The 25,160-nt window shown below is 36.4% G+C and overlaps 5 protein-coding genes across 6 annotated transcripts in view; all 5 read left to right on the forward strand.

Moving 5' to 3' along the window:
* Window positions 1-14,899, forward strand: part of LOC131313999 (uncharacterized) — a 32,782-nt gene extending 17,883 nt beyond the window's left edge. Inside the window, exon 5 of the mRNA XM_058342495.1 lies at window positions 14,681-14,899. Within this exon, the coding sequence (XP_058198478.1) occupies window positions 14,681-14,682 (2 nt within the window). The 3' untranslated portion in view covers window positions 14,683-14,899. The remainder of the gene's footprint in view (window positions 1-14,680) is intronic.
* On the forward strand, window positions 5,344-8,508 carry LOC131315282 (lactoylglutathione lyase GLX1-like). The gene is made up of 9 exons (XM_058344429.1): window positions 5,344-5,495; window positions 6,123-6,278; window positions 6,410-6,534; window positions 7,020-7,084; window positions 7,174-7,386; window positions 7,622-7,669; window positions 7,762-7,872; window positions 8,008-8,160; window positions 8,281-8,508. The coding sequence occupies exons 2-9, from the start codon at window positions 6,163-6,165 to the stop codon at window positions 8,323-8,325; spliced, it is 876 nt and encodes a 291-aa protein (XP_058200412.1). The 5' UTR covers window positions 5,344-5,495; window positions 6,123-6,162; the 3' UTR covers window positions 8,326-8,508.
* On the forward strand, window positions 6,163-8,325 carry LOC131314000 (lactoylglutathione lyase GLX1-like). Its single transcript, XM_058342496.1, has 8 exons — window positions 6,163-6,278; window positions 6,410-6,534; window positions 7,020-7,084; window positions 7,174-7,386; window positions 7,622-7,669; window positions 7,762-7,872; window positions 8,008-8,160; window positions 8,281-8,325. Exons 1-8 carry the CDS (start codon window positions 6,163-6,165, stop codon window positions 8,323-8,325), a joined length of 876 nt encoding a protein of 291 aa, XP_058198479.1.
* Window positions 13,524-14,718, forward strand: LOC131314001 (protein FAR1-RELATED SEQUENCE 9-like). Its single transcript, XM_058342497.1, has 4 exons — window positions 13,524-14,061; window positions 14,176-14,392; window positions 14,510-14,601; window positions 14,681-14,718. Exons 1-4 carry the CDS (start codon window positions 13,524-13,526, stop codon window positions 14,716-14,718), a joined length of 885 nt encoding a protein of 294 aa, XP_058198480.1.
* A 4,873-nt stretch (window positions 14,900-19,772) lies between the features above and the next one.
* Window positions 19,773-23,115, forward strand: LOC131315283 (lactoylglutathione lyase GLX1-like). Of its 2 annotated transcripts, none has more exons than XM_058344430.1 (9): window positions 19,773-19,906; window positions 20,701-20,856; window positions 20,993-21,117; window positions 21,600-21,664; window positions 21,754-21,966; window positions 22,202-22,249; window positions 22,342-22,452; window positions 22,571-22,723; window positions 22,847-23,115. In XM_058344430.1, the coding sequence occupies exons 2-9, from the start codon at window positions 20,741-20,743 to the stop codon at window positions 22,889-22,891; spliced, it is 876 nt and encodes a 291-aa protein (XP_058200413.1). In that variant the 5' UTR covers window positions 19,773-19,906; window positions 20,701-20,740; the 3' UTR covers window positions 22,892-23,115. The 2 variants fall into 2 exon arrangements, with proteins under 2 accessions (XP_058200413.1, XP_058200414.1); XM_058344431.1 differs by having other exon boundaries at window positions 19,826-19,900.
* The last annotated feature ends 2,045 nt before the right edge of the window (window positions 23,116-25,160 follow it).

Below are 25,160 nucleotides of genomic sequence, written 5' to 3' on the forward strand. Positions count from 1 at the left end.
TCACTTCTTCGTATAGTCAACCAGTTGATCCCTTTTGTTCAACCCAATCAATTCAACCCCAGTCAACCAAGAATGCCTTACCCAGCAAAAACAACAGAGTATGTCCTCAAACCAGTCAGCACAAACCTATTTTTCATTGAACCAGTCCACAAAAACATTCACAACCCAATTAAACTAGTCAAGTCTTTTTTCCCTCCTGGATGGCATTTCATCCCTGCTCACCCCAGTAAAACCCTTTCTTTCTACAAAGATATTCTTCTCCACCACAATTCAATTGTAATAAAACCCATTACCGACAGAGTCAATTCAAACAAAGTTATTTACCATTCCCTATATATTCATAATATAGTCAGCCTATATGAATGGGGACACTTTTCTTTATTCCGGGATCTCCCCAACCATGAAATTCAGTATAATTATTATGATTATATTGATTCCTGGTTCAAAGTCATCCTTCATGAAAATGAGTCATTTACTCACTCCTAGTTCTTTTCATTTGACCATAAGTTCAAGTCAGTAATCCCATCTTGATTCTCTAGATGGTGGAACCAAAATGGAGCTATTCCTGACATCTTACCATTAGAACTCATGGATCAAGTCAATTACTTTTCAACTTTGTATGCAGTCAACAGCCACACCAGTCAATTTCCAACCCTTTTGTTATTCATGGCAAAATACAAAGTTCCATGGATTTTCAAATGGAGATATTGCACCAGTAACAACAAAGTCACTCGCCAATATCTAGTTAAATGGTGGAATGCATACAAGCATTACCGCGTCATTGAACAAGTCAAGGCAGAATTTTCAGTTAAAGTTCCAACTCCAGTCAAAATTCCAGCTCAGAATCAAACAAGTAAAAAGGCAGCTGCACTTCCCCAACCCAGCTCGCCTACATTTTCTACTATCAAACTTGGAAGCCCAACACCAAGTTCTTCCAAGCCTTCAAAGTCAAAAACCAAGTGTTCGCAATTATTGATGCTAGCTCAACAACTAATTGCTCAAGCCAGTCAAGAAGAATATGACAATTCATCTGAAGAATCAACTGTACATAAAGACCCATATGGATCAGCCCTCCAAGATGCCCAGGACCCATTTGCATGATCATCCAGAGCAATGGTCAAAGAATAACTATTCTGCTTTTGTCTACTTGCAAAAGCAGAAACAATCACCTTCCAGTCAGCCATCATTTCTATTTTTGGTCCCACTAACACCGAAAGTAGCAACAGCCGGCAACAACCATCATTTCTTCTTTTGGCCCCATCTACACCGAAAGGAGAAACAATCAGCAATCATTTCTGCTCTAGCACCGAAAGCAGAAATAGTCACCTACTTTAGTCACATGGCTGAGTCATTCAGCACTTGTAAAACTCAGTCCTTATTCTATAAAAAGATTCGAGAAACCAGGCTAGAAATAGGCTATTCAAGATAGTAAAAATAGAGTTAGAGAGAGAGAGAGTAAACAAAGTTTGGGTTTTCAGAAATTGCTTACCCATACTTAGTCAAGATTGAAGTACTACTTCTGTATTCACTGTAAGTCTGAGCTTGTTCAGCTTACTATTCAATACTTTTGTATTAAATTTACCTCAACTACTGTTCATACTTTTACTACTTTTACTATTTATAATCATTGCTATAACTGTGTTTTTACTCCATCCTCCCTTCACTGACACACCTGTTACTCTGATAAACCCATGTTCTTCACTGTATCCCTCCTTCTGCCCCCTCATGGTATATATATACCACAATTCTTGTTTTGATAGAGTTATTATCAAGAGCCGTTTATTGCCGAGATGAGATCCGAGCCGTCGGATGTACGATCCGACGGCTCAAAGGTGCATAACACCATCTCCCAATTCGTAACCACATACAAAACTAAGGGCCCAAGATTTTTACGTGATTCCTAGATCAAATGTTTTTTTTTTTTGTTTGCATTTCTGAAAAAATTATTAGATGTTTTAAAATAGCACCGAAAAAATTATGAAATGCTTCGAGGCGTTGCCACATAGCGTCTTAATGCCTTTCTCCGTCACAAACTCATGTAGGACTCCTTTCACATGAATATGTGGAGAGAACGGTGTTGCGCTACCGTGTGCAATACCCAAGACCACTGAATAATCAATTATTCATAAGCAATTCTTCATTCGCTGAACTTTTGCTTCCAAACTACCACGTATTTACAGAGGTTTATTTTCACCTTTTCCCTTATTTCTATTCCTAATTAAATCTATTAGTAACTCCTCTCTTTTGCGTGGAATATGATTGGTTTAGAATGAAAAAATGATTTATTTTATGCATAGTCAAATATAAATTTATTTAAGAACTTTTCTGTCGAAGCTATTTAAAAATAATGTGATAGTTAAACACTTTTAAAATATGATCGATCATGAATATATGTTGAAGAAATAGTTAATGGTATGCGAATGAGGCTATCACGCATGGTTTTAAAAATAGAATTAGTCTTGGGATCAATTACAAAACAAACTTTAGACTCATTATTGTATAATATACCTTACAATTAATCTCTTTATTTATTTATTCTTGGATTAGGAAATAAGTGACCCTTGACAGAGCTCAATGGAGAAACGGATTCATGTAGCCGACCCCAAGTGATTGGGACGTAAGGCTTGGTTTGGTTTGGATTAGGAAACAGAAAAACTATGATCTAATTTTTGATCCCGCTAACCAAAATAAATTTCTAGCTCCACCCTTAATTATATGACTATTTATAAGCCTCAAAGAGCCATCTACATCCTTATTCCATTAAGAAATTGTAGGTGGCAGTTGGAAGCTTACAACAACATAGGTTGGTGGAGGTGGATTTGAGCAAAAAATCATCACATATAGATATACCACAATTCTTCTTGACAGAGTTATTATTTTCTGCAATTAGCTTTATGGGTGTGGTGTGTTTTTTTCCAATGCTTTGTTGGAGAGCTCTGTAAGTTAATATCTCTTGTCTTTTGCTTGACTTCGTAAGGATTGTGTGCTTATTGTGGTTGAGCCCCTCGATGTATCCTTTCGAGCTTTCATAATAAAATTTCGTTTGCCGAGAAGGAAAAAAAAAAAAAACTTGTGCTGAAGTTTATGTTTAAATTAGTTGGGTTTGTCGAAATACTCAATTCAAAAGTACTACGGAGTTGTTCCTTTTTAAAGTTATCATCATCATCATCAAAACTAGGCGCGTGTAATTTTGAAAGGCAAGACCGTCTAGATGTAAGTAAGATATGAAGTCAGTGTATTGTAATTAAATTCCTAGTACTGTGAAATTGTAAATGCAGAAAATGGAAAACAGAACCAAACAGGGAAAATAGAAATAATTTGACTCTGACAATTGGTAACGATTTTTCATTTTAACATGTGATTTTGGATAAGGAAAGTCCGCAACTACGCAATTAGTCAAAGCCCCAGCTGGGCGGAATCCATGTGGCATACATTGATTACAGAGGATACAAAAAAAATGCTACAGTATTCCGATCATTTTTATCACTTGATGCGACAAAGCATACCTTTCAAATTTTAGATATTAGCAATGGGTTTTGGATTGTATTTTACTCTTATTTATCTACTACAGTAATTTTTTGTATCTTGAGATGAGATTTAACGGTGTAATTTTTCTTACTCTGATTTGAATTTAGACAATAGGTCTCATTCGTTTCAGGATTTTGGATTTGAATTTGGATTTATAGGTAATGAGTGTAGAGAGAAATAAATTAATGATTGAAAATATGAGTAATGATTGGAGAGATAGAGAGAAAATTGAGAGTAATAATTGGAGAGAAATAGGATAATGATTAGAACCCAAAATCCAAAACCCATAAACGAACTGGGTCGACTTTCGGTCTTTGACTAGCTAGCACTATTGATGAACTTATTATTCTCGGTCTATTTTTACGGCATGTTTTAGAGAGCTTTATTAGACTTGTGTCTGTCATAGATACTAGTCTTCTATTTCTATTTTTCATGTTTTGTTTGGTAAAAGTATTTTATATTTTTCTCTTTAATTGTAGTCGTAATAGGAATTGTCTCTATGGCTCGGTTTGTTTCGATGTAAAATGTTTTTTTTTTCAAAAAATAAACTTTAAACTTTTATTTTTCAGAGTTTGATTAGCATTTAAAAAATATTTTCAAAAATTGACAAAATAATATAGAGAAAGACAGAGGCTTAAACAGTGGAATTCAATTCAGGAGAGAGAGAGAGAGAGAGAGAGAGAGAGAGAGAGGAATTATTACACATCAGTCAGAACTGACGATCAAGAAAACTAAGTAGTGAGAATTGTAGTACAAGGCAGCGGGTTCATTTTAGAAAATAACTTACGAAATATTTAATGGTAAATCATTTTCATCAAATTAATAAAAAATATTTTACATGTAAAATATTTTCCTCATTTTTTATACAATTACCAAACATCGAAAAGTATTTGACACCCAAACAAATAGAGCCTACGTACCGCTGGACTTTTTAAAGTGAAATATTTCGTTGATATAAAAAAAAAAGATTAATGGGTATACTGTACACAAGCTTCATTTCACAATGATGGTAGAATAGGCCACAACAAGGATCAATGCTAAAGTGATCACATTGGTAATGGTAACCATATTCAGAATATATCAAATGAGTTGTCATTCCTGTATTAGTAAAAAAAATGACAGGTTGGACCTTTTCACCCAATGTACTAAAGAGAACTCACATAATATTCAGAGCATGATTGTCAACAAATGCTTTCACCATAGTATTTTATTCAATAAATAGTAATATGTATATGGCCAAACAAAGACTTTTCTCTTATCTGGACTAGTTTTGAATTTGTTAGAGAGTTAGGCAAAACCATCAAATAAAGAAAGCTATTTCAATAAACCAAAACATATCATTAACTTATTTACAGGAGCCATTTGGATGGTTAGAATGATAGAAAAAAGACCGCAGGTTTGAAAAGATGGACTTATGTAGATCCATAATTTCATGATTTCCTTATGATGTTCAAGATTTTATTCACAAAAAACAAGGGATAGAATTATCAGATACCCAGAAAGTCTACGCCCACCGCTCAACTTTTACCGCTCTCAATTTTACCGTCTAAAAGTGTTTTGGATGGTTCAGATTTTTAAAAAAATTTCCAGAAAAGAGTTTATCCTGGAAGAGTTATTTTTTTAAATCTGGATCACCGAGACGAACGGCAAGATGTTGAGCGGTGGGTGTAGCACCGCGGAAAGAATTATCCACCAGACAACCGGGTAAAGTTGAATCTGTGAGGGTCAAAGCTTAATTGGTTGATCAAATGAAACTGCAGATTAGGAGATTTGACATGGCAGCCCATGACTTTTCCCGGTCATAATTTGCCCATTCTACGACGTATTTGTCACCTAACCTTGATTCAGAAGCCTATATATACCCGTGTGAAGTGCTCACATTATCATATCGACGGCTTTCATTCCTCTGCTCTTCTCCTCCTCTGATCACCCTCGCTCCAAAATCCGCGAATCTTCGTACCGTTACGGTTTGCGTTTCTCTCTTTTCCTTATCTTTCTCGTCCTGTATTAGTAGCACCTTTTTCCTTTGCCAGTATAACCTTAATGATTTATAGGTTGTTAGTATGTGTGGGCTACCTATGTGCTTACACCCGAAACAAAAAATAAGAAATGGGTTAACGACATGGTCTTGATTGTCGAACATGTTGGCATGCTTGTGGTTGTGTGTTGTTAGACTTTCTTACACGTACAACTTTTTCTTGATAATTCAAGGCATTTTAACCAGATTACACAGTCAACTTTCTTACCTGGTTGAGTGTTCAGTCTTACTCTAATCTCATGATATTTTGCAAAAACTACAACCAACTGAATTGACAACGTTTTTGGGTTTCTCCTACATATATAGAATTCCTAGTTCGGCCCAAAGCCTACCCATGTATCTAGTGTAGATCCTAAGTAATATTTATTCACTCACATGCTCACAAAATGGTAATAGAAATGCCTTAAAGTGATTTTCTACTGAATTCTAAAATGTTGATTTAACCCGTCGCAAGAAGTACGGTAGCATCCTTGACGTCTCCCTTTTCTTCTCTCATTCCTGTTACGTACATGATGCTTACATTTAGATACTAATGTAAATTTGCTATTTGTATCAGTGTGTCAATTACTGCAAGAAAACAACCACATTTATCTGCTATGGCCGACGTTGCACCTATTGTTCTCAATGATAAAATCTTGGAATGGCCAAAGAATGACAATCGCAGGTTCTTGCACGTTGTGTATCGCGTTGGTGACCTTGACCGCTCCATCAAGTATGCCTCTATATAGCACTTATACCTCTACTAACTCGAAAGAAAAAACAAGTGTGCCAAATGGATTTTGTTTCAAAATAAAATGCGTTTGTGGATTCATTGTTCCCATTTCCATTTCGAATTGCTCTTAGGTTTTACACAGAAGCTTTTGGGATGACACTTCTAAGGAAGAGAGACGTTCCAAAGGACAAGTATTCAAGTGCTGTTCTTGGGTTTGGACTAGAAGAGTCTACTTTCGTAGTTGAGCTCATACACAGTACGTCTTTACTCTACCAACAATGTAACATCTGATTTGCTTAATTATTGTTCTATTTATGCTCTTTCCGCGAATGGTAAATACGTTGGTAATTTGTTCTATGTGTGACATTATTAATCCTCGCTTATTCTACCCGGCCACATCACGTGTTTGTAAATTAAACCCACTGATAGGATTCTAGCTACGTTAATATTGGTCCCAGATGAATTGAAGGCATCCACAAAAAATCATGATATTGATGCTAAGTTCAATAAAATGTTGCCAAACTCTGAAATGTGTTACAGTAGTAAACTACTCAAGCAATATGTTTCTTACAATATAGTCATTGCAAGATTATTTTTACCATCAAGAACACCGGCCTCCTTGTCGTTATCAATATCCTACTGCTTCCATTTTCGAGAATCATTTTAAATTTGTTGAATGGGTGCATTATTCCTTTCTTCCAACACGAATTTTGTTAAACTTGCTCTGAAACTGATTTGCAGACTATGGAGTGGAAAATTATGACATAGGAACAGGCTTTGGGCATTTTGGTATTTCAACAACAGACGTAAGTGTCACACCATAGTACTGTTCAAATACTTCACGAGCGTTATTTTGAATAGGGCGCTGAATTTGGTTTCCTCGTCTCATATTCAGATTTACCAGTTGGTTGAAACCATAAGGGCCAAGGGTGGCAAAATCACAGTGGAGCCTGGCGCGGCTGAAGGTACAACAACAGTCGTTGCTTTCGTGCAAGATCTTGATGGCTATGAATTTGAACTGTTCCAGAGAGATGCTACTCCTGAACCACTTTGTCAAGTAATGTTTCATGTTGTTGATCTCGATCGCTCTATCGAGTTCTATGAAAAGGTACAAATTTGCTTTTTGATCTTTATAGAATTGTCATGTGTTCGGTGAATTTTCAAATCAAGTTGTCTGCTATGTCAAGCCAACTTGATTTGAGACGATAGTCGGGAATACAATACTTGCTCTTTTAGGGGGTACTGAGAGTAAAGTTTTGGTTTGTTCCTGGTTTAGTTCATTTGAGCAATCTGACATTCAAAACATGTTCGTACGTAAGCGATTCAATGGTTCTATCTGTCAGGCATTGGGGATGAAACTAATCGTGACGATTGACAGACCAGAGGAGAAGGTAAGCCTCATGATTTCCAATTTATCAACGCGATTTAGGCAGCATATCTTATATCGGCTGGTTTACGAATGTTGTCGTTGTGTACTGTACAGGACACAATAGCCATGATGGGCTATGGTGATGATCCTAATCAGATAGCTATTTTGGAGTTGATTTACAACTACGACGTTACTGAATATACCAAAGGAAATGCATATTCACATGTAAGTTTCTTTCTCCTAAAACTAATTACCTAAAACTAATTATTACGAGTATCATTCGTATTGTTTCAATTCACTGCTTTTCTCCTCCTCCTCCTTATTGATCAAACCATTAATGGATTTGATATTTCATTCTAGATTGCCATCAGTACTGATGATGTGTACAAAAGTGCTGAAGTTGTCAAACTAGTTACCCAAGAGCTTGGAGGGAAGATAATTCGACAACCAGGGCCATTTCCCGGCACCAACACCAAGATCATCGCTTTCGAAGATCCGGAGGGTTGGAAGACGGTCTGTTTTGAATAACCCCTTAAGCTACAATATCAAATTTTTGTGTGTAGTGCAGTTGGTGCTACCAATATATAATTTGTAGCTAGAAACTGATGTTTTTCTTAATCCCTGTTTTTCTAGGTTCTGATTGACAATCAAGACTTTCTGAAGGGACTGGAGGAGTGATTGCAGATTGAAAAGCTTTCGGTTGTTGCTTTAAACTACACAAAAAACTAACCATATTTGTTTGTTTTATAAAAATAAAGCTAGCCCTAGCGGTTATTGTACGTGAAATGAGTTCTTAAGTCTGTGTATTCTGTTGTATCGTGTGAAATAATAATACCCAGGAATTTCTGGGATGTGTACCAAGTATAATGTCTTAGTGGATACACATTTGTGTTGCTATTATTTGTTGAATCTTCTGGGTGATTTGTATAACAAGGGACACGAAATTGTGATTGAAAAAATTTCTTCGACTCCATTAAGAAATGGAATATTTAAATATTCATCATCTTTATCTATGCCATATAAGAATTCATCCCACCATTTTTTCATGCTTATGTTTTCATCCTTCCAATGGATAAATTACCCTTTTTGCCCTTTTAATAAGATATACATATGTATGTGTATATTGCCTTCCTAAATTCGTGAGATTGAATAGATCTTCTGTCACAACAAATAAATAAGGGATACAAAAAGGAAAGAGTTAAAAAATTTAAACATTTGAAACAACCAAATCTCATTGATTTGGTATCCATTTTTTTACGTATGAAATTTAAAACTCAAAATGATTTTTTGGTTGTGCGTACCATCACCATGAACAAGTGAATCATATTATTTGAGATAAACCACGAATACATAAATACATTATGATCATAAAATATGAATATGAATTGGAAAATACTTCATGAATACACCATGATGAATGCATGAATCCATTTTTTACAAATGAACTTTAGAACTCAAACATTCAAAATCATGGTAGATTATTCGTAACATTTACCATGAAATTTGCTTGTGCAAGTCAAGACTATTCAAAATAAACAATGAATACATAAATACACAATGATCATAAAATACAAATCTGAGTTGAAAAATACACCATGAATACTTCATGAATACACCATGATGAATACATGAATCCATTTTTTACGAATGAAATTTAAAACTCAAACATTTGAAATCATGATAGGTTATTTGTACACTTACCATGAAATCTGCATATAAATACTCCATGAATATACCACAAGATGGTGAATTCACCACGTTATGTTTTCTTGGCGGACATCACAGATCTTGAGATTTGAGTCTCAAACTTCCCTCAACTGAAATTGAAAATTTCAGTCACCCCACCCCAGTCAAATTCAATACCGCAGTCAAAATTTAGTATTTCCACATTTGGTTGTAATAAACAATTTCTTATGACGAATTATCTGTTTGTCATTAATAAAGCAAACTTTTTCTTATATTAATATTTAATGCCTCCAAAAATTATTTGAAAAATCGGGGCGTTACAGTTTATCTTTAATAAAAATTTTGCCGTTTCAAAAAAAAAAAAAAACCTATATATTCATCGTATGAAAATTGGTTGATGTCACTGATTTCTTATATTCCACTGTTATATAAGCCTACTTGAATTCTTATGATTATTATTATTTATTTGGAAATAATCTTTTAGATAGAAAGTGAAAGTAAATAGCATTTTTTTTTATATCCATGTAACCACGATTTGTATTCATGAAGCTATTAACTACAATTCGTCTTGTATACACAGGATCAACCACATACAAAACTAAGGGCGCAAAATTTTTACGTGATTCCTAGATCAAATGTTTTTTTTTTGTTTGTTTGCATTTGTGAAAAAATTATTAGAAGTTTTAAAATAGCACCAAAAAAATTATTGAATGCTTTGGGGTGTCGCCAGTGTTAATGCCTTTCTCCGTCACAAACTCATGTGGGACTCGTTTCACATGAATATGTGGAGAGAACGTTGTTGCGATACCACGTGCAATACCCAAGACCACTGAATAATCAATTATTCATAAGCAAATGCCCATTCCCAGAACTTTTGCCTCCAAACTACCACGTTTTTACATAGGTTCATTTTCACCTTCTCCCTTATTTCTCTTCCTAAATCTATCAGTAACTCCTCTCTTTTGCGTGGAATACGATTGGTTTGGAATGAAAAAATGATTTATTTTATGCATAGTCAAATATAAATTTATTTAAGAACTTTTTTGTCGTTGCTATTTAAAAATAATGTGATAGTTAAATACTTTTGAAATATGAACATATGTTGAAGAAATAGTTAATGGTATGCAAATGAGGCTATCACGCATGGTTTTAAAAATAGAATTAGTCTTGGGATCAATTACAAAACAAACTTTAGACTCATTATTGTATTATATACCTTACAATTAATCTCTTTATTTATTTATTCTTGGATTAGGAAACAGAAAAACTATGACCTAGTTTCTGACCCCGCTAACCAAAATTAATTTCTAACTCCGCCCTTAATTATATGACTATTTATAAGCCTCAAAGCGCCTTCTACATCCTTCTTCCATTAAAAAAAGGTAGGTGGTAGTTGGAAGCTCACAACAACAGAGGTTGGTGGAGGTGGATTTGAGCCAAAAATCATCATCAGCATCATCATCATCATCATATATATATACAGTTCCCATCTGGTAGGGACGTCCTTATTTTTGCAAAATGCGGACTTCTCGTTTAAGCCGTTGGATCTCATTCAACGACTGTGATCAAAGGGAACAAACTTGCGAGTTAAAAGAGACATGGGTCAGGTAAAAAACATGTCCGCGGGTCATCCTGGCTTCTCAGCCAGATCTAACAAAACCCCAAATCCCCTCATTTGGCTTCGTTCAACGCGGACGAAGAGAGAGAAGAAGAAGCTTGGAGACAACGAACGACGAACTTCGAAGACGACGAAGCCAACTGTATATCGATCGATCGAAGAAGAGGATGACCCATGACCATAAGGTCTCCCTCTCTCTCTCTCTCTCTCTCTCTCTCTCTCTCTCTCTCTCTCTCTCTCTCTACATATATATATATATATACATATTTTCCCCAGAAACCCTAACTCGATTTCTTTCTTCTCTCATAATGCAAGATACACGAAAGACCACCAAATTAGGGCTCCATTTGAAGGTATCTTAGTCTCTCGGTTTGGATCTTCTTCTTCTTCTTCTTTTTCCAGAAAATGTTACTCAAAAAAAAAAATTAACAGAGTTGTAAAATACCCATTTGTTGAGGCTTGTTATCTATTTTTTTTTTTCGAGAATGGGTATTTTAGAAGCTCTCTTGATTTGGATTTTTTTTTTTCCCGAAAATGTAACTCGAAAAAAAAATAATAACAGAGTTGTAAAATACCCATTTGTTGAGGCTTGTTATCTCTTTTTGGATCTTTTTTACATGAATTCTAGTATGGTGTTAGGGTTAGGTTTCATTTTGATTAGTATGACTATTATTGGAGATCCAAAAATCAGACTCATATAGTTGAGTTAGTTAATTTTACCCATACAATCAAGTATTTTATGCAAATAGGAGTATGTTTACTAATGTGGAATCATTTTTTGCAATATTAGGGAGACATTTTAAGCCAAAATGTCTTCAAACACAGCGGGAAACTCTAAAAATCAAAACTATATCAAGGCCACATGTCATTGCTCAAAATGTCTTCATGCATGTCTGGTGGGCTTGTCTGTTTTGTAGGTCATTGTTCTGTAATTTTTTTCCCTTTTTTGAGTTAGGGTTTTTTCCAAGAAAATCAAGGCCGCATTTTTTTTTTTTGGAGTTAGGGTTTATTTTATTTTAGTATTTTCATGCTAGCTATACCTAATTCTAATTGCCCAAAACTCAGCTCAACTATCTTTTCATGCTCTTGAAGTTTCACTTGTCTACCATGTGTTTAGCACCAAAATCAGTTTGAATGTGAATGTTCATTTCCATTTTTTTCCCCCAATTAGATATGGAGATCGATCGACAAGAAGAAAACGTTATGCCTCCCCCGACCAACCACCAACCAAGGTCTGTCTCTCTCCCTCTCTCTTTGGGTTAAAAACGCAATTGGGTGATTGAATGAGAAGTTGATCAATTGCTATTGTTTGGTCTTTTGGGTTCTAGTATGCAGTGTTCTAATATGTTGTGTGAATCATCCGATAATTCTTCTCAAAGAATTTACATTCCCCAAGTTAAAAATGAACTCATACCAAAAATCAACCAAGAGTTTGACAAAATAGAAGACGTTCTAAAGTTTTACAAGGGATATGGTAAAGAGGCAGGATTTGGTGTGCGATCAAGTTCTAGCAAAAAGAATAAAGATATGTAATCATTAGGAAGGAGTATTGTTGTTTCAAAGAAGGGGAGGCGGTCCAAAAAAAAATACTAAACCATCTAAACGGAAACGGGGGACAACTAGAGAGAAATGTGGTGCAAAATTGGCTGTTGTGAAGAAGGCTGAAAAGTATATTGTCTCCCAATTTTTCGAGGGTCATAACCACCCCCTTACGTCTCCAGGGAGGGTGCATTTGTTGCAATGCTATCGTAAGGTGTCATCTATCAAAAAAGCTTTAGTAGATCAACTATAAGCAGCAAATGTCCCAACTTGTCAACAAATGAGTCTTTTTGAGTTGGAATCGGGAGGTCTTGAAAATGTTGGATGCTCAGAACAAGATCTATATAATTATAAAAAGGGATAAGAAGATTTCTTTGGCCGGACATGATGCCAATTTGTTGAAGGAGCATTTTGAGATTGAAAAAGAAAAGAATGTCGGTTTTTATTTTACAATTGAGATAGATGATGAGGGGAGGATGACACATTGTTTTTGGGCGGATGCAACCGCTAGAAAGTAGTACAAGTATTTTGGGGACGTGGTGGTATTTGATATGACTTACAACACAAATCGTTATTCTATGATTTTTGCACCTATTTTAGGGGTTAATCATCATAGGCAGACTACTCTTTTTGGGTGTGCATTGTTATGTGATGAAAAAGTCAAGTCTTTTGAGTGGCTTTTCAAGGAATGGTTCAAAGCAATGCCCGCAGGCCTTCCCAAAATAATTATAACTAATCAGGATCTTGCAATGACAAAAGCAATTAGTGTTACTCTTCCGAATACGCTTCACAGGTATTGCATGTGGCACATTACAAATAAGTTTTTCGAAAAAATAAGTGCATTGGCCTACAAAGAACATTATGCGGAGTTCAAGAATTGTATATGGAATTTCGAGACTCCTGAACAGTTCGAGGCTGGATGGGTAGAGGTGGTAAACAAAGCTAACTTATTTGGCAATGATTGGTTTGAAAACTTATACGAAATTTTGAGAGATGGGTTCCCGCATACGTGAGACACATTTTTTCTGCTCACATGAATAGTAGTCAAAGAGCCGAAATTACTCATTCATTTTTCAAGAGGTATGTGTCTAGAGAAAATTTATTGTTGGAATTTGTGACGCGGTTTGAGAGGGCACTTTCCAAAGTACGCCATAATGAGTTAGATATGGATCATAAAGACGTCAATGAGAAACCACACTTGAAAACTATGTATCCCATGGAGTCGACAATGAGTGAATTCTATACAATTGAGATATTTTACATGTTTCAAGAGGAGCTCTTTCAAAATGTGGCGTATAAGTTGACGGCAACAAATGAGGATGAACATCATTGTGTGTACACTGTTCGAAGGGTAAAAGGGAGTGCTTTGAGGGTTCGTGAGGTTGTGGTAGATAAGTCATCAAACCATGTCCGTTGTAGTTGTAAGATGTTTGAGTGTGCCGGAATTCCTTGTCAGCACATGTTGGCTTACTTTTCTAGAATGCAAATGGAAGATTTGCCTAATGAATACATCTTGCGGAGGTGGACAAAATCAGCGAAGGCTATGCGAGTGAGAGATGACTTGGGTTTGGGTATGAAAAAAATATGTGACACGTCTTTGTTAGAGCGGCGAAATTGACTCTTCCAACTTGCTTCTACTTTAATTGATGAGGCCGCACTAACTGAGGACGGAACACAATTTGTAGAAGAACTTTTGAGTTCGGGTCAAAAGAAGATGTGTGATATGAAAAAAGTAAGCCAAGATGATGGAGTAGGGAGTTCTATCCAAGTGCCGATTTTTCGTGACCATGGTTTGAAAGAACCGCTTCAAGTGAGGGCAAAAGGTTGTGGTAAACAACTCAAGGGAGGGAAAGAGAAGCCTGCCAAGAAGGTTAGGCATTGTAACGGTTGTGGGCTAACAGGGCAATCGCATGACAAAAGGAATTGTCCCAAACTTCTGAACACGTACGTGTTTAAAATTTGTAATATAAATTTAATTGTTTCATTGTTTACATGTTAATTGATTTTTTTTTTGGTTAGGTCTTCGCAAAATACTAGGTTGAATGACGATGACGAAGACGAAGACGAAGATGAAGACGACGACGACATTAACTATGATAATGCCGATGACCGTAAGTGTAAGTGTTTATAATAAAATGCTACAATTTTGTTTTGTTTCTTTTATTCATATTATCTTTATTCGTGTTTTAGGATGGCTTTGGAACTCCATACAAGATGGAGATGCGTAATTTCTGTAGAAGAGAGAGAGAGAGAGCGCGCGCTCGCTGGAGAACTCATTACTCGTTGGATGGGGTTGCACCAGTCCCAATCATGGCAGCCACCTTGCTTAACCTCAAGTTCACAATGATAATATAGCCTTCCTGGATTTTTTTCAGATTCAGATATTTTCACCGCAGCCCTTTTCCCACAGTGGCATGTCCTGTTATTATACTTGATATAGTTTTGATTTTTAGAACTTCCCGTAGGGCTTGAAGACATTTTGGCTTCAAATGTCTCTCTAATATTGCAAAAAATGGTTCCACATTAGTAGTAAATATACTCCTATTTGCATAAAAGACTTGATTGTATGGATAAAAAAAGTGCAGCAGCTCCAAAGATTAAAATGCCAACTCCAAGATGGAAGGCCATTCAAGATTTAGCGCCAAACGCACCTGCTTGAAGCTTAAAATCAAAACTTCAAATTCTATGTTACCTAGAACATGGATTGTTTCACTTGGGAAACAAGAACGGGAACGTGGTATGCCACGTCCCCTATATTGTGGAACCGTAAGGGTTAACTAATATAAAATTCACTGTTAAAATATACCTCTGTGAACGGTGAACGTTCCATTAAATAGAGCATTATATATCAGACAACTTTAAAAAATAAAATAAAAACACATTCTAGGAACATTATGACCAATTTTTTGTCATGTTTCGTCAAAGTTACAGTCTCAAAGCTATCTCTTTCTAGTAGGGACACAAAGGACTTCAAATGGCCAACACTTCTACTTAGCTGTGTCAGGTTGTTTTGTACCTGTTGTTTCTGAAACTATTTTGCTTAAATTATACAACAGCTCTCTTTCATTTCTAATGCTAGAGAAAGCAAAGATAAAACATCTTGTCAGGAAGGCATGCTTCATTTGCGGCCACAATACCCAATTAACCCTCCATTTGTAGGCCATATTGAAGGTACTAAACTACTTTAACAGGCACAAATTCCTTGGATAAATTAAACTAGCTTATGGACGGCAAGAACACAGAGTGGAAGGATTGGACTATCAACAACAATCCTATCAACAAAGGATTTACCATTGAATCGATCTCAACACATTTCCTTTCAAGAAAGTTGTAAACCAAGGATGAGACATCAAAATGAAGAGGCATCTACATATCAAAATGACGAGGCATCCTATAGCCTATGTTTTTTATTTACAACTATGTTTTTTTTTTTTTTCGAGTTACATTTTTTGAAAAAAAAATTACAGAGATCAAGAGAGAGAGTGAAGATCCAAAAAGAGATAACAAGCCTCAACAAATGGATATTTTACAACTCTGTTATTTTTTTTTTCGAGTTACATTTTCTGAAAAAGAAGAAGAAGAAGAAGAAGATCCAAACCGAGAGACTAAGATACCTTCAAATGGAGCCCTAATCTGGTGATCTTTCGTGTTCTCCTTCTTCAAATCGAGAGATAGGTTCGTGTATCTTGCATTACGGGAGAAGAAGAAAATCGAGTTAGGGTTTCTGGGGAAAATCGAGAGATTGAGAGAGACCTTGTGGTTGTGGGACATCCTCTTCTTCGATCGATCGATATACAGTTGGCTTCGTCGTCTTTGAAGTTCGTCATTCGTCGTCTCCCTTCTTCTTCTTCTCTCTTCATCCGCATTGAACAAAGCCAAATGAGGGGATTTGGGGGTTTTGTTAGATCCGGCTGAGAAGCCAGGATGACCTGCGGACACGTTTTTACCCGACCCATGTCTCTTTTAACCCGCAAGTTTGTTCCCTTTTATCACAGCCGTTGGATGAGATCCAACGGTTTAAACGAGAAGTCCGCATTTTGTAAAAATAAGGACGTCCCTACCAGATGGGAACTATATATAAGAGTGGATCTTCTAAGGGATCCCGCACAGCCTTACCGTGCGGGACTCCCCTTTCCCGATCGAATTGCAACGATCCGAGCCGCTCAAAGTGATCAGAACATGATTTTAAGTGTACTAGCGAGAAATCAGAAAAAAAATGATTGGAAAGTGCTTCATCCGAACAGTTTTTTATTGAAAGGCTCAGTAAAAAACTGCTCGGATCAAGCCCCTTCCCGATTATTTGTTTTGCTGATTTCTCGTAGGTTCCCTCAAAATCACGTTCTGCATACTTTGAGCGGCTCAGATCGTCGCAATTTGATCGGTAAGGGGGAGTTCTGCACGGTAAGACCGTGCGGGATCCCTCATTGAATCCCGAGTGATATATATATATACACACACACCACAATTCTTCTTGATAGAGTTATTATTTTCTGCAATTAGCTTTATGCGTTTGCAGTTATACTTCGAGTAAAAGTTTCATTTATTAGAAATTTCAATTGTATCGGACAGAACTTATGCTGAAGTTTATGTTTAAATTAAGTTGGGTTTGTCGAAATACCCAATTGAAAAGTACTAGCTCCTTTTCAAAGTTATCATCATTACCATCATCATAACTAGGCGCGTGTAATTTTGAAAGGCAAGACCGTCTAGATGTAAGTATGATATGCAGTCAGTGTATTGTAATTAAATTCCTAGTACTGTGAAATATTGTAAATGAAGAAAATGGAAAACAGAACCAAACAGGGAAAATCAAAAACCAGACCATGCAATTGCTAGGAAAACAGAAATAATTTGACTCTGACAATTGGTAACGAGATTTTTCATTTTAATTAGGGCTGCAAACGAGCCGAGCCGAGCCGAGTTTTAGAGTGTTCGAGCTCGGCTCGGCAAAAATTTAGTTGGCTCGAGCTCGGCTCGAGCTCGTGACGAGCTACAGGACTCGAGCTCGAGCTCGGCTCGATAGGTATTTACGGAGCTCGAGCTCGGCTCGTTCGGCTCGTTTATGAAACAAATATATATAAATATATTATATAATCGAGCTCGCAAGCCAATTCGAGCCGAGTTTCGACTAGCTCGAGCTCGGCTCGTTTATGAAACGAGCCCAGGACTCGAGCTCGAGCTCGGCTCGTTTTTCTCTTGAACCGAGCCGAGCCGAGCCGTTATCGAGCCGAGCTCCGAGCCGATCGCGAGCGGCTCGGATCGTTTGCAGCCCTAATTTTAATATGTGATTTTGGGTAAGGAAAGTCCGCAACTATATATACACAAGTCAAAGCTCCAGCTGGGCGGAATCCATGTGGCATTCATTGATTACAGTGGATACAAAAATGCTACAGTATTCCGATCTTTCTTATCACTTGATGTGACAAAGCATACCTTTCAAATTTTAGATATTAGCAATGGGTTTTGGATTGTATTTTACTCTTATTTATCTACTACTAATTTTTTGTATCTTGAGATGAGATTTAACGCTGTAATTTTTCTTACTCTGATTTGAATTTAGACAATAGGTCATGTTCGTTTCGGAATTTTGGATTTAGATTTTTAGATAATGAGTGTAGAGAGAAATAGATTAATGATTGAAAATATAGGTAATAATTAAAGAAAGATAGAAAGAAAATTGAGAGAAATAATTGGAGAGAAATAAGATAATGATTAAAATTCAAAATCTAAAATCTTTAAACGAACTGGGTCGACTTTCGGTCTTTGACTAGCTAGCACTATTGATGAACTTATTATTCTCGGTCTATTTTTACAGCATGTTTTAGAGAGCTTTATTAGACTTGTGTTTGTCATAGATACTAGTCTTCTATTTCTATTTTTCATGTTTTGTTTGGTAAAATTATTTTATATGTTTCTCTTTAATTGTAGTCATACTTGGAATTGTCTCTACGGCTCCGTTTGTTTCGATATAAAATGTTTTTTTTTTCAGAAAATAAACTTTAAACTTTTATTTTTCAGTGTTTGATTAGCATTTAAAAAATATTTTCAAAAATTGACAAAATAGTATAGAGAAAGACAGAGGCTTAAATAGTGGAATTCAATTCAGGAGAGAGAGAGAGAGAGAGAGAGAGAGAGAGAGAGATGAGAATAGAGGAATTATTATACATGAGTCAGGACTGATGATCGAGGAAACTGAGTAGTGAAAATTGCAGTACAAGGCAGCGGGTTCATTTTAGAAAATAACTTATGGAAGATTTAATAGTAAGTCATTTTCATCAAATTAATAAAAAATATTTTACATGAAAAATATTTTTCTCATTTTTTATATAACGAAACACCGAAAAGTATTTTACACCCAAACAAATAAAGCCTACGTACCGTTGGACTTTTTAAAGTGAAATACCAAAAAAGATTAATGGGTACACTGTACACAAGTTTCATTTCACAATGGTGGTAGAATAGGCCACAACAAGGATCAATGCTAAGGTGATCACATTGGTAATGGTAACCATGTTGAGGATATATCACATGAGTTGTCATTCTTGTATTAATAAGAAATATGATAGGTTTGACCTTTTCACCGGATATAGTAAAGAGAACTCACATAATATTCAAAACATAGTTGTCAACAAATGTGAAACCATAGTATTTTATTCAATAAATATTAATATGTATATGGCCAAACATAGACTTTTCTCTTATCTGGACTAGTTTTGAATTTGTTAGAGAGCTAGGCAAAACCGTCAAATAAAGAAAGCTATTTCAATAACCAGAACATATCATTAACTTATTACAGGAGCCATTTGGATGGTTAGAATGGAAGAAAAAAGACAGCTGGTTTGAAATTTCTAACCGCCAAATCACAAAGATGGACTAATGTAGATCCATAATTTCTTGATTTCCTTATGATGTTCAAGATTTTTATTCTCACAAAACAAGGGATAGAATTATCAGATACCCAGAAAGTCTACGCCTACCGCTCAACTTTTGCGGCTCTTAATTTCACCGTCTAAAAGTATTTTGTACAGTCTCCAAATTTTAAAAAACTTTTTTAGGAAAGAGTTTATCCCTAGAAGAGTTTTTTTTTTTTAAATCTGGATCACCGAGACAAACGGCAAGATGTTGAGCGGTGGACGTAGCACCGCGGAAAGAATTATCCACTAGACAACCGGGTAAAGTTGAATCTGTGAGGGTCAAATGAAACTGCAGATTAGGAGATTTGACTTGGCAGCCCATGACTTTTCCCGGTCATAATTTACCCATTCTACGACGTATTTATCACCTAACATTGATTCAGAAGCCTATATATACCCGTGTGAAGTGCTCACATTATCATATCTACGGCTTTCATTCCTTTGCTCTCCTCCTCCTCTGATCACCCTCGCTCCAAAACCCGCGACTCTTTGTACCGTTACGGTTTGCGTTTCTCTCTTTTCCCTTATCTTTCTCTTCCTGTATGTGTGTTTGTGTAGTTTCAGTCTCAGAATTTTTGTTTTGATTAGTTACATTGTTGTTTGTGTCAAACCGTAATGAAGCGGTAGCGTTGGCGGTATCACGAATTTCTATCTACAAATTTGCAGTGATATAAAGTTTTAAGAAATGCTCGTGGTTACAAGTAGCACCTTTTTCCTCAGCCAGCATAACCTTAATGATTTATAGGTTGTTAGTATGTGTGGGCTACCTACCTATGCGCTTACACCCGAAACAAAAAATAAGAAACGGGTTAACAACATGGTCTTGATTGTCGAGCTTGTTGGTATGCTTGTGGTTGTGCGTGTGTTGTCAAACTTTCTTACACGTACAATTTTTTCTTGATTATTCAAGATATCCTGACTAGTTTATACAATCAACTTTCTTACGTAGTTGAGTGTTCAATCTTACTCCAATCTCATGATATTTTGCAAACACTACGACCGACTGAATTGACAATATTTTTGGATTTCTCCTACATAGAATTCCTAGTTCGGCCCAAAGCCTACCCATATATGTAGTCTAGATCCTAAGTAATATTTATTCATTCAAATGCTCACAAAATGGTAATAGAAATGCCTTAAAGTGATTTTCTACTGAATTCTAAAATGTTGATTTAACCCGTCGCAAGAAGTACCGGTAGCATCCTTGACCTCTCCCTTTTCTTCGCTCATTCCTGAATTTGTTACGTACATGATGCTTACATTTAGATCCTAACGTACATTTGTTATTTGTATCAGTGTGTCAATCACTGCAAGAAAACAACCACATTTATCTGCTATGGCCGACGTTGCACCTATTGTTCTCAATGATGAAATCTTGGAATGGCCAAAGAATGACAACCGCAGGTTCTTGCACGTTGTGTATCGCGTTGTTGACCTTGACCGCTCCATCAAGTATGCCTCTATATAGCCTAGCACTTATACCTCTACTAACTCGAAAGAAAAAATAAGTGTGCCAAATGGATTTTGTTTCAAAATAAAATGCGTTTGTGGATTCATTGTTCCCATTTCCATTTCGAATTGCTCTTAGGTTTTACACAGAAGCTTTTGGGATGACACTTCTAAGGAAGAGAGATGTTCCGAAGGAAAAGTATTCAAGTGCTGTTCTTGGGTTTGGACTGGAAGAGTCTACTTTCGTAGTTGAGCTCATACACAGTACGTCATTAATACTCTACCAAAAATGTAACATCTGATTTGCTTATTGTTCTATATATGCTCTTTCCGCGAATGGTAAATACGTTGGTAATTTGTTCTGTGTGACATTATTAATCCTCGCTTATTCTACCCGGCCACATCACGTGTTTGTAAATTAAACCCGCTGATAGGATTCTAGCTAGGTTAATATTGGTCCCAGATGACTTGAAGGCATCCACAAAAAATCATGATACTGATGCTTAGTTCAATAAAATGTTGCCAAACTCTGATATGTGTTACAGTAGTAAACTACTTAAGCAATATGTTTCTTACAATATAGTCATTGCAAGATTATTTTTACCATCAAGAACACCGGCCTCCTTGTCGTTATCAATGTACTACTGCTTCCATTTTCGAGAATCATTTTAAATTTGTTGAATGGGTGCATTATTCCTTTCTTTCAACATGAATTTTGTTAAACTTGCTCTGAAACTGATTTGCAGACTATGGAGTGGAAAATTATGACATAGGAACAGGCTTTGGGCATTTTGGTATTTCAACAACAGACGTAAGTGTCACACCATAGTACTGTTCAAATACTTCACGAGCGTTATTTTGAATAGGGTGCTGAATTTGGTTTCCTCGTCTCATATTCAGATTTACCAGTTGGTTGAAACCATAAGGGCCAAGGGTGGCAAAATCACAGTGGAGCCTGGCGCGGCTGAAGGTACAACAACAGTCGTTGCTTTTGTGCAAGATCTTGATGGCTACGAATTTGAACTGTTCCAGAGAGATGCTACTCCTGAACCACTTTGTCAAGTAATGTTTCATGTTGTTGATCTCGATCGCTCTATCGAGTTCTATGAAAAGGTACAAATTTGCTTTTTGATCTTTATAGAATTGTCACGTGTACGGTGAATTTTCAAATCAAGTTGTCTGCTATGTCAAGCCAACTTGATTTGAGACGATAGTCGGGAATACAATACTTGCTCTTTTAGGGGGTACTGAGAGTAAAGTTTTGGTTTGTTCCTGGTTTAGTTCATTTGAGCAATCTGACATTCAAAACATGTTTGTACGTAAGCGATTCAATGGTTCTATTTGTCAGGCATTGGGGATGAAACTAATCGTGACGATTGACAGACCAGAGGAGAAGGTAAGCCTCATGATTTCCAATTTATCAAAGCGATTTAGGTAGCATATCTTATATCGGCTGGTTTACGAATGTTGTCACTGTGTACTGTACAGGACACAATAGCCATGATGGGCTATGGTGATGATCCTAATCAGATAGCTATTTTGGAGTTGATATACAACTACGACGTTACTGAATATACCAAAGGAAATGCTTATTCACATGTAAGTTTCTTTCTCCTAAAACTTCTTACGAGTATCATTCGTATTGTTTCAATTCACTGCTTTTCTCCTCCTCCTCCTTATTGATCAAACCATTAATGGATTTGATATTTCATTCTAGATTGCCATCAGTACTGATGATGTGTACAAAAGTGCTGAAGTTGTCAAACTAGTTACCCAAGAGCTTGGAGGGAAGATAATTCGACAACCAGGGCCATTTCCCGGCACCAACACCAAGATCATCGCTTTCGAAGATCCGGAGGGTTGGAAGACGGTCTGTTTTGAATAACCCCTTAAAGCTACAATATCAAATTTCTGTGTGTAGTGCAGTTGGTGCTACCAATATATAATTTGTAGCTAGACACTGATGCATGTTTTACTTAATCCCTATTTCTAGGTTCTGATTGACAATCAAGACTTTCTGAAGGGACTGGAGGAGTGATTGCAAATTGAAAAGCTTTCGGTTGTTGCTTTAAACTACCAAAAAAAAACTAACAATATTTGTTTTATATAGTATAAATAAAGGTAGCCCCGGTGGTTATTGTGAAATGAGTTCTTAAATCTGTATATTCTGTTGTATCGTGTGAGATAATAATACCCAGAAATTTCTGGTGATGTGTAAACTAGTATAATGTTTTTAGTGGACGCGCATTTGTGTTGCTATTATTTGTTATCTTCTAGGTGATTTGTATAACAAGGGACACCAAATTGAGATTGAGAAAAAAAAACTCTTTTTTTTTTTTTTACTCCATTAAGAAAGAATTTCTTTGACTCCATTAAGAAAGAATTTCTTCAAGGAGAGCAGCCTGGAATAAGAAGTCAAAAGAAGGAAGATTTGTCTCCATAGCTCTTTCCTTCCCTGGATTCAACACCATTCCAAACGGGAATGGGAGGGTCTATAGTGCACCTGCCGTGCTACATCGTGTAGTGTGGCGATCCGGCAGTCCATCTCGACACGGACGGCTTGGATTTAATTTGAGCTCCAACAAATTCTACCCGTTCATTGTTCGGATGAAAATTCAAGCCGTCCATTGCCGAAATGAACGGCCGAATTGACCTCACTACACGTGTAGTGCGGGAGGTGTACTATAGCACCCCCGTCTACATGCCAAGAGACCCCTCCATACAAAGGAAGGAGAAAAGAATATGGCAAGAAACAATCGAAAAGATACTGAGACATGAAAACCTTTACCTATTGGTGAGGCAGTTTCACTGACTAGTTTCTTCAGAGCTTTGTGTCCATGGGATAGCAACCAAGGACCCGAATGAATATTGCAAACTACTGCAGAGAACAATTGAGAATCTCCTATAGTGAGTGAGGGTTTTCCATCTCCTCTCAGAGATTTTTCTTTTGGGAAAGTTTTTAGAAACAGTCCCCCTGGCTTGCGTAAAATTTTCATTTCCTCCCTCTAGTACTAATCGTGTCAATGTTAAGCCTATAATTCGCCAATGATGCGATTGGGACTGAAGGAATTCAGGGGCAAATTTGTTAATTTCGACCCCAGTGGGACGGAATTGAAATTTCATGCAAACTAGAGAGACTATTCATTAAATGTTAGGCAAAGTACAGATTACCTCCTTATGATTTGGTCTTTTGGCAGATAACCTCCCTGAGTTTTACTAATGGCCATTTCGCCTCCTTGTGGTTTTGGCACCTCAATTGTTTTTTGTTGGATAATCAAAATATGTTTAGAAAATTAAAATTCCCATCTTATTATATAATACAAAGGTATTAGGAAATTCATAAAAACAACCGCTTAGTCAGAACGAATTTGCATTCAAAAAAACAACCTCTTTTACAATTTTGATGATAAATGGAGAAATGTAGGGGTCATTGGGGTCAAATAACCGCAATTGGCACCCTCTCCCTTCGCCAAGCTTAGATGGGGAGCATAAGTCCACAAGTATTGGAATAATTAGTCAGAACGAATCTCCAAACAAGGCTGCTAAACGAACAAAGTTAATTGAGTTTGAGTTCGTGCTCATTCGTTAAAAGTTTACAAGATCAGTTTGTCACATAAATCAATTACCAAGCTTTAATAATTTTTTGGAGCTCGTTAAGGTTTCAAACTAAACTTGAACAAGTTATTACTTGGCTCATTCGCCCCAGGGACGGACCCACACGAGATCCCCGTGGGGCACCTGCCTCCGCTCGATGTTGTAAAATAATAATAATATTTTTGGATATTTGAATCAATTCAATAAATTTATGATAGTGTTTCAATTAAAATTACTCCAGATTTTCTTTCTAAGAATATTTGTCTGATCGATTCTATAGAGTGATAAATTTTTACCCATTCTTTTGGTGTGAACGACACCCTTTTCTGCTAATTATAGAATGAAATTACACACACACACACACTATTATTTACCGGCATAATATGTATTCCTTAAGGAATTATAAAGTCTTGGTCAAAGTTTACTAATTGTTGGGTCTTCTCTAATGCAAACTTCTGGATCCATTCCTGATTCGGCTTATGATGTATAAAAATCTAAACTACTCGAGATTGGCTTGATTAAAAATTGTTTGAGATCGGCTCGTCTCATAAAATAACTAAGCTCGAACCTATTTTTAACTTTTTAAAATTCGTTACGTTTTTATAAACCAAATCACATCAACTACCTGCAGCTTGGCTCGTTTATCGCCGCTAGCTCCAAACACCCACATCGTAAAACGGAAAGGAAAAGCATTGAACTACATTACTCCAGTT

This window comes from Rhododendron vialii, chromosome 13a (genome assembly GCF_030253575.1).
Source record: "Rhododendron vialii isolate Sample 1 chromosome 13a, ASM3025357v1".
NCBI lineage: Eukaryota > Viridiplantae > Streptophyta > Magnoliopsida > Ericales > Ericaceae > Rhododendron > Rhododendron vialii.